The following is an 8,911-nucleotide window of genomic DNA, read 5'->3' on the forward strand; positions in this document are numbered from 1 at the left end:
GCCGATCCTCGCCGGGGCCCACGCGGCAACGCGGCCCTGCTGGGAAGCGCCTCGAAGCTGGGGCTGCCTGCCGCTCACGCTCAGAGAACGCGAACGGGAAGCGCTGACGGCAGCCGAAAGAGCGAGGGCAGCGATACCGTGCGGTGCCGCACGCTCAGGCGGCGGGCAGGGCTGCAGCGAACACCACGTGGAACGGTCATAGAGCACACAAACAAGGAGCTGGGGTTGGTCCTGCTTTTCAGGCACAACAAAAAAATAAACAGCAGAAGCAGGCTGTAACACAGGGCTCCTAAACTAAGGAACGAGAACCGTCTGTTTATTTCCGTGGGACGGCTCACAGCTGGTTATTAATCACAGGCCCAGGAATGTGCTGACCGTGTGCTTTCTGTTTCTTTTCATCCTCTACGGAATACTCTGTCACATGCAACAAGACCCTTATCAATACTTGCAGTTATGTAAGAAACTTAAATAAAAGCGTTAAAAAACCATATGCAAAATGGAGTGCTCCCTTGCCCAGCTGCCAAGGCCCCAGGTGGCACAGAGGCACTGCTGCAGGCCCTGCCGCGGAGAAGAAAGGAAGGGCAGAAGCGAGCCGGGGTGCCTGACTTCCTGCGCTCCTCCTACGCTCCACGTGCCAAACCCAGACCTGAACTCAAATACCACCTCAATAAAAAGTCATTTATGTCTTAAAATGATCTTTTTAGTTCATTTGGTTATTTTTACGCAATGCTTATAAACACGAAAAAGGCATTTAACCATTGTGGAAAGGAGATGGACGGTGACTGCCATAGTTGGCACTGGCTTTCAGCCACCTGCAGAATGAGCTTTGTATGCACACGCACTGCTCAGTCTGAAGCTGCTGAAACGATCAGTTTGCAATGAGTGTTACTACTTCTGTAAGGTTCTAAACTGATCTGTACTCTCAGAACTTACATAAATCCCAAACTGCCTGAGATCCACACTGACAACTTGGCTGTAACCGGTCCCTTAGCTCTGCAAGGATTAGCAGGGTTAGCGATTTCTTAAAGTAAGATCCACACTTCGGAAGCTCTGATGCTGCTCTCTAGAAACAGTCGGTGCTCTCAAAGCCTCAGCACAACACCGTGCTCCCCCTTTCCCTTTTCATAACGTGTTACTTTGTGCTGTTTGCTGATTTCAATGCTTTGCGAGCCCCAACCTGTGCTGTGATACCAACACTAATCCATAACTCCCACACCCAACATTTCTCCTGAAGAGTGAGCTGAACTTGTTCGTCTCACTGTAAAACCTCAAGCTAAAATGTGGACCAACCTCTGGGTCAGAACACCTCCATATTCTGACCTGCAGTACCAACACATCTGTTTTGATGAAGACAAAATGACAACTTGGTCTGTACCTCTGGGCTTGGAACAGTAGGAGAAAAAACCAAAACCAACATTTAAAAAAACCTATCTGTATTTCATGCTCCACTGACTGGCAAGAAATGGTTCTTACCTTATTTTCACAAGGCTGCTGTTCAAATGGTGAGTCCCTGACTCTCTGAGCTCCCTGAGCCTGAGTACATGGCACTAGCTGAAGGATCTTGCTACATAGACCACAACAAAAAGAAGCTAGCAGACTGGAACAGCAATTCATTATTTTGCTTTTGTTATTTCTTCCAACAGGAGAGCATGTATGAACATTCTTGTCAAAAACAGGTAAGAGAGAATTAATTTTTCATAAAATTAACCACTAGAGGAGAGAAGACAATATTTTTTAAAATGGTTGCTAAGCTGATTACACTGAGATTTTATACATCAGTGACTGGGTTGTTTCTTAAGAAAACTCACACTGCATCTGGTGAGAGTATTTTCATTTGTTTGAAGATTGTTTTTCTTTCCTTTCTACTTACATTATTAATCCAACAGCTCTGAGATCTCACCAATCCTGTAATTTTTTATGCCACGTTGTCCCAAGTATCAGGAGTTGGTCCCTTCCAAGTTATGATATTCTGTGATTCTAAAATATGAGACTATGTATCATCATGGATAATAGCTGCATCCCAATTAGGCAGTCCTACCATCAGCACCACATGCATCAGTGACGGCAGGATGCACAAGGATCATTAACACATCTCTCAGCTGAATTCCTGATCTTCACATGACTGATGAGGTCCATTACTGCCCAATCCTAAATAAAACATTTGCAGTCTCAACACAGTACATTTCCTAAAATGACAGTGCTAAGATTACCAATATTAACTTCTTTTTATATCATTACATTTACTATTAAACTGACCTGGTACCAAACGCAAAATTGCATGTATTTTGGCTGTACTATGGGCAGGATGAGAACCACCACAATGAAAAGGTGCAAATAAGGCACACAGCTGGCTATTTTTGAGCAAATGGTATCAACAGAATCAGATTCAGCTCCCATTAGATATCTATCTGGGAACAGAGCATGGGAACCCCAGCCAAGCCTAGAAAACCACATAACTACAAAATGAACACAAACCATGAGATGTCATCAAAGTGGTCATAGGTGGACATTATCTTTAGGCAGACTTTGATTAATTAAACTCCTTCAATGAGAATGAAGTGCAGAATAACTACGAGCAAGGCCACCATCTTCTGTTCACAGTGTCAGAATGATACTCTTCTCTTTTTGGTCTGGTAGAGCCAGTAACATTTTCTGAAGTAGGAAATTATGATCTGAAACTGGTTTACATGTAGCCCTGAGAAACTTGTAATAATTTAAGATTAGTGATGAACAAATGCATAATTAACTACATGTTTTTTTAATTACAGTTTATTTTAAAAATGTAAAAGTAGTAACTTCAAAAATAGACTTTCAACCCTGTTTCTCCCAATAATAATAGGATGTAGTGATGGACTTGAAAATACTAATATTACAGACTTTTACAAGCTAAATGTAGTTACAGGTATGCTAATATTCATATTAATCATGCCATATAATGTAGTTTTTGTCTTTATAAAATTTCAAAAATAGCTACAAACTAGATAGCTGCTAAACATCAGCTATAAAAGTCCTGGAAAGGAGGAGTTTTGAAAGTGTATTTGCTTTTGTTTCTCATCTTAATTTTGTGATAATCCCGAGGCACCACAAAAATGCCATCACACAGCTGGGTCAAATGTTTCCTTAAAAAGTGAATCAAAATGTGGTAACAGGCAAACAATTTCCTGTGTCTCCTCTAAATAATTATTTTACTCTTCTTAGAAATACCTAGGGAAGTGCATGTCCCTTTTTAGATTCCTTGATGGTTAACATATCAAAGCTTTTAAAGATCAGATGGGAGATGAGTTCCTCAGTAGAAAACACATCATAGGAAAAAACTCCCAACATATAAAGCGTGGTTTCAAGCAGTTGGGCCACCCAAAGGGGGTCACTGAAGGGACACAAACGCTGCATCTGGACTACAGCTGGTATGAGGATGATATGAAGGTTCATTATGGCGTGGTAAGTTCTCCAACAGCATAAAGGTTACCGAAGGACCTTGTAACTTTTATATACCATCACAAATTTCAGTTACAATTTTAACCATTCTGTTAACCACAAAAATCTTATAATTTGATTCCTTCTATCTCCAAAATGTCAATTTCTACCAGTGCAAGGAGCACTTCACCGCTTGCATCCAGGTGTCCATAGCAGGTTTGTATTCCTCCTCGTCCTTCTGAGGCTCAAAAACTGTTTCTATTCTCCTCAGCTTCTTTAGCTGTTCTTTGTCAGTCCAAAGTCCTATAAACAAAAAGTTCATTCTCAGGCTCAACTACAAATATGTTATTTTTGAGTTGTTTTAATTTACTTACAAGAGATCCAAACCAGAAACACAATAAGAAATCATGACAGCTTTCCTTTACTTAACCAACAACTTTCTCAGAGGGAAGCATATTTTTTTTACATTGTGAAACTCCTTTCCAATAGCATCCACTTGTTTGGAATGCTGACAACAGCACATCTGCTTAACTGGGATAGTTTCCAAGGAACAGCTCTGGAAGACTGAAGTTCACTTAAATTTCATCAACACTATGCCTTCAGCTGCAGGTCCCTCTAAATGGAGAGGGGCCACAGAAACCAAAACTTAGCGCTACTGCCTTGCCTCATGCCCTAAAAAATGCATAAATGGTAGAAAATAGCTGCTGTTACATATTCAGATTAATTTATGGTATTGAATCACTCTTGTCTGCCAAAGGACCTTTTTACAGTTTTAATTGCTGGATAAGCCTTATCTGAGCATGTAATGCTAGTTACCTGAGCATGTAATTTTATCTTAGTTATGTTATTCACATATCAAAGCAATTTACTGAGGTACGTATCCATCTACAAAATGTATTTCCATTAAGAACCACTGACAATTTGTAGTTTAAAGTCAGGTTAATTATATAAGCCAGTTCCTTCTGAGTAAAGCTGGATTCCCCTCTGCCTTCATTCATCTATTTTGTAATTCCACTGTACTTATTTCTGTGAAAATCTCAAAGAATAAAGGCTCAGTTCAGAGATGACAGGATACAGCTTCACAGTGCTGAACATGAGCAAGGCAGCCTCCTTGTCACATGATCCATGCATACCAAGCACTGCTTCACACAGTATGAAAATGGAAAGGGACTTGGAGTGTCCAGGTCAAGGAAGAGAGAGGAAGCAAAGAAGAGAGGGTTCACCTCTCTTCTCTAGCAGTGTATCCTTCTAAATGCAAAGGAACCCTAAAGCCTATATGCAGATACTTTTCACGTTAAGCTTCCTGTTGCTATTCATTTATGTAAAACTAAGGAATAAAACTGCTCAGCAAATTGTGATAAAAATACAAATACGGTCCTTATTTGTTTATGTATGGCCCTCTCACCCATTTCTTTGGCCCATCAAACACAACAAGCACATGAATAAAAAGGACTGTACAAAGGTGAACACTTTTTACTGCAGCTTCCCATAAAAGTGGGTTAAGTAATTGTGGACATTTTACAATTAAGTCTACACTGTTGTTGCTTTTTCTTATTGTTTCTTTTCCTGATGATTTTTTCCTTATCTACATACATACATATTATTGAGGAAAGCATGAATTTTAGATGATGTATTTGTATACATACCTGATGCAAGACCTGCAAGAAAAGCTGCACCAAGACTAGACATATCTGTATTTGAAGGCTTTTCTATTTTCTTATTAATCAAATCTGAAGTCATCTGCATGACAAAACTGTTATTACTGACACCTCCGTCAGCTCTACAAGGAGAGAAGAATAAAAGATTAAAAGAAAAATCAAAGCGTTTAGCTCTAATACTTATTTACCAAGGTTTCAGAAAACAAGTCCTGAGGTTTCACACCCTTGCACAGATCTTTCTGTTACTTATGCACAAATGGATTTTCAGAAAAAGTGTTGGGTAACAAAACCCTTCAGCTGCTTAGAAAATGTCACTAATTCAAATGCATCAGCTGGAATGTTCTATGCCACAAGTATGCCTCAAGAAAATTTTCACATATTTTGGATGTTTCTGAAAGTAAAATAATGAAATACTGCCTGATTGGTGAGGTTAACAGCATTTTGCTTATTTGTACACACAGTTAAACTGGATTTCAGCCTCTACACTATGGAATAAAAAACGCTACCTGCAAAGTCAATATCTTAATACCAGGGACATGCATTTTCCTTGTTCTGCAAAAATAAAACACTCATTTGATTCAAGCTACAAGATAGGAAAATAAAGTTTGCAAATACTGTTGTATATAGCTTTGCTGCTAGATATGCTGAACGTTCAATCTGTTCAGTGCATATTCTAGCAAAACGTTCCTTTATGCCATTACACTGTGCAATTATTTCACTAAACAACTGAACAGGCTGCACTCCAGTACTCCACAGAGCACTAGGATCATCCTTGTAGAGGCCACTGCGGACTGCTGTAACACAGAACACAACAGCCTTCTCAGTGCTTTCCTTGATGGCGTTGAGACAAGCAACAAGCAGTAATAGGAATATATAAGACTAATTAAAACAACACCTTTTTAGGAGCTTGTAGGAGGCAGAGGCTGGGAACAAAGGATATGGGACAGTAGCTAAAAAAGGAATGAACATACAGAGGGTAAGTACCTCAAGGCAGGATAAAACAAGATCAGAAGTAACGGATTGTTAGTAAAGAGGACAAAAGAAAGGGAGTAAAATTTACACTCTATAGAAAAAGCCACAAAGTGTATGTCATTATCTTCTAATCCTTAATCCACAAGCTAAATTTCTACCGATATTAGCAAACTGTATTATGGTCACTATATGAAACAACAATTTTATATTAATGAATAAAACAAAATATGATCACACAATTTAAAGTTTACATTATGCCATAAACAAGATCAGAATTTCCCTAAGGAATCACTGCTACCCATCACTACTGCACTGAGCCTAGCTGTTTCTGTATCTTCACCTACTCAGTTCCATGCGATGGAACACATGAACTCGTACCTTCCCCTACCTTTGTACTTTCACCTTTCTTCCACCATTCAAAATTCTCATTTCTCATCTGTCCACGTGCCTGCCAGTCTACTTCTCCTTTTGCATGGGTATTCCACCCACAGAAAGTGACAGAAAGTCTCTTCACTGTTCTTGATTGTGACACTGCAATGACCCCTGGCTGTCAGAAGGAGAACTTTGGGAAGGCTTTTCTCAGCACGACAGGCTGGAGGCTCTAGACTGAGTGTGTACAGACTAAGTACCTACTAAAATGAGCAGGGTAGTTTTCCAGAACAAAATTCTGCTAAATCTTCCCAAGAAGTTATGATTAGCCTATTCCAGCCTATTCTACTATTGCCTCACTAAACTGGATTTACTTCTTAAAAGACTGAAATAAAGCCAACGTCTTTCCATTTGAATTGTAAAAACATTCTTCCTCTTACACCTCAAAAACAGGTCCAGTTTTAACTAAGGCTTCAGAAAACAAACAGTCTGTGGTAGACCCCACATAAAAAATTCTATTACAAAAGGATTTTATTATAAAGGGTAGGATGATTTTTGTAATAGGCATTGCTATATATGTATTCTAATGCCGCATGAAAATAATTTTATCTTAGTTTTTTAAATTAGAGCAAGTCCTTACTGCCTACTGAGAACCACCAATGCCAATCATTTATTAATAAATGACCCCCCTGTGCCAATTTTGAAGTTACATCAGCATTTTAATTGATAATAGTCCATTTCTCAGCAGCAGAATTCTTACACTAAGATAAAATACATAATCAAGTTTATACCTGTTTATATCAAACTCTCACAGATCTGCCTGAAGCTGCAAGGAACTTACCGAACAGTCTGAAGAGGAATGCGTACCTTCTTCACAATGATATCAAAAAGCTGTTTGTTTCTTTAAAAAAATAAATTAGTTCCATTAAGCATTATGAATTCCATAAAGTGCTTCCAGTATCTACACAGTCAGAAAATAAAATACAAGGCAAAAAAATGCCTCAGTTGTGTCAAAACCACTGCATAGTTAACAAGCTTCCAGAATGCTTTAGAAAAAAAACCAACAAAAACACTCTGAAACTCAGTATCATACCATTAAAAAGACACAAATATAGCTAAACCACAACCCATTCAACTGCAATGCATGGCACCATGGAATGCACATTTATTCCCTGATAAAAATGATTACAGGTTTTCATAGACAAAATGCAACTGTTGATACAAGAAGTGGTTTAGAATGATGAAAGCACACTGACAGAAGCGTCAGCTGAAATTTCTCCAACTGTTCTTTAAAGGGAACATCTGAAAGCTCTAAGTCTGACTTGTTCTGAACCCTAAACACAAAGGCTCTCTACCTCGTTTTTAAGAGATGCAGGCTTCAGTTCAGGAATTACTGCATCTCAAGTTTCTCTTACAGGGAAGAAAAAACTGCATTTGAGACAGCGGCAGCAATTCAGAATGTTGTTACCTTCTCCAGACACCCTTGCCTCAAACTGTATTCACATCCAGTTCCAGTCATGCTGGCTGGCATTGCAAGGCAGAACAATATGTTTCACAGTGAGCTAGAGATGTGATAATATCAGTGACTAACTGCAATATTTTCAGCCTTGACTGTTAAATTGGCAAGTTCTTGTCTATCCAAATATTTCAACATATCTAAGGTGCCTATTACTGCATTTTATAAAACACCAAAGATTCAAACTTTAGCCAAAGAGCAAATATGAGTGGGCTACAGCTTCTGACAAAACACTATCAGGAAAGTAAAGACAAATTTTCAAAGTATTTTTAGACTCTGTCAAAAACAGTATTATTTAAGAGTCTCTATGTGGCAACTTCATAACAAAAAACTCCAAACTAATAAATATATGCAGGTTTATTTGTAATGTATTAAAAAGAACAGAAGGGGCAGCAGAAATTCCTTTTCAACATTACTACAATGGATGACTACAATTTGTATTTTACAAACTGTGGAAGAAAACGTATGTATTTAATACTGCTGGTTAAAACAAAACCAAGTGTTTTGTTTGATAAGGTTAAGCAAGGAATTACCTGAAAGCTACAGATTCCAGGATAGCTCGTACAAGATGGCTTCTGGTAGTAGTAGGTTTCAGCCCCATGAAAGAGGCACATAAGCATGGATCATTTGCAGAAACCTGCAGAAAAGATTTCACAATGAGTTGGATGAGTTATGTTTGAAGACTTTTGAGAAAGCAGTCAAATAATAAGAAAAAAAGTAACTTACGACAATTACAGGCAGCATAGTGAAAGAAGAAAATTGAAAACAATATGTGAGCAGTATGTAGTGTTATTAGCTAATTCAGTGAATGTTTAGTTTCTTTCAACAGCAAAAGTGTTAAGTGACTTCTTCCAAATCTGACATACTAAGTAACAGTAACATTTATGACTTCTCTCTAAAGTTCATGCAGTTTTACACATGAAGATTATACATTGATACTGCTGTTATCTGGCAAAATTGCTACCTTTTTTTTTTTTTTTTT

The 8,911-nt window shown here is 38.5% G+C and overlaps 1 protein-coding gene across 1 annotated transcript; it reads right to left on the minus strand.

Moving 5' to 3' along the window:
• Positions 1-1,625: 1,625 nt before the first annotated feature.
• On the minus strand, positions 1,626-8,838 carry LOC104912546 (putative glycerol kinase 5). The gene is made up of 4 exons (XM_010716401.3): positions 8,463-8,838; positions 7,255-7,314; positions 5,061-5,194; positions 1,626-3,717 (listed from the first exon to the last, which is right to left on the minus strand). Exons 1-4 carry the CDS (start codon positions 8,528-8,530, stop codon positions 3,581-3,583), a joined length of 399 nt encoding a protein of 132 aa, XP_010714703.1. The 5' UTR covers positions 8,531-8,838; the 3' UTR covers positions 1,626-3,580.
• Between the last annotated feature and the right edge of the window lie 73 nt (positions 8,839-8,911).

The sequence above is a fragment of the Meleagris gallopavo genome, chromosome 11, assembly GCF_000146605.3.
Source record: "Meleagris gallopavo isolate NT-WF06-2002-E0010 breed Aviagen turkey brand Nicholas breeding stock chromosome 11, Turkey_5.1, whole genome shotgun sequence".
NCBI lineage: Eukaryota > Metazoa > Chordata > Aves > Galliformes > Phasianidae > Meleagris > Meleagris gallopavo.

Excerpts from the sequence above, each read along its gene's own strand:
- LOC104912546 (XM_010716401.3), bottom strand. The coding sequence starts at position 8,530 with ATGGGGCTGAAACCTACTACTACCAGAAGCCATCTTGTACGAGCTATC. Across the intron at positions 7,315-8,462 it reads CTGGAATCTGTAGCTTTCAG|AAACAAACAGCTTTTTGATA; the intron begins GTAATTCCTTGC and ends ATTTTTTTAAAG. Across the intron at positions 3,718-5,060 it reads TCTTGCAGGTCTTGCATCAG|GACTTTGGACTGACAAAGAA; the intron begins GTATGTATACAA and ends TTTTGTTTATAG.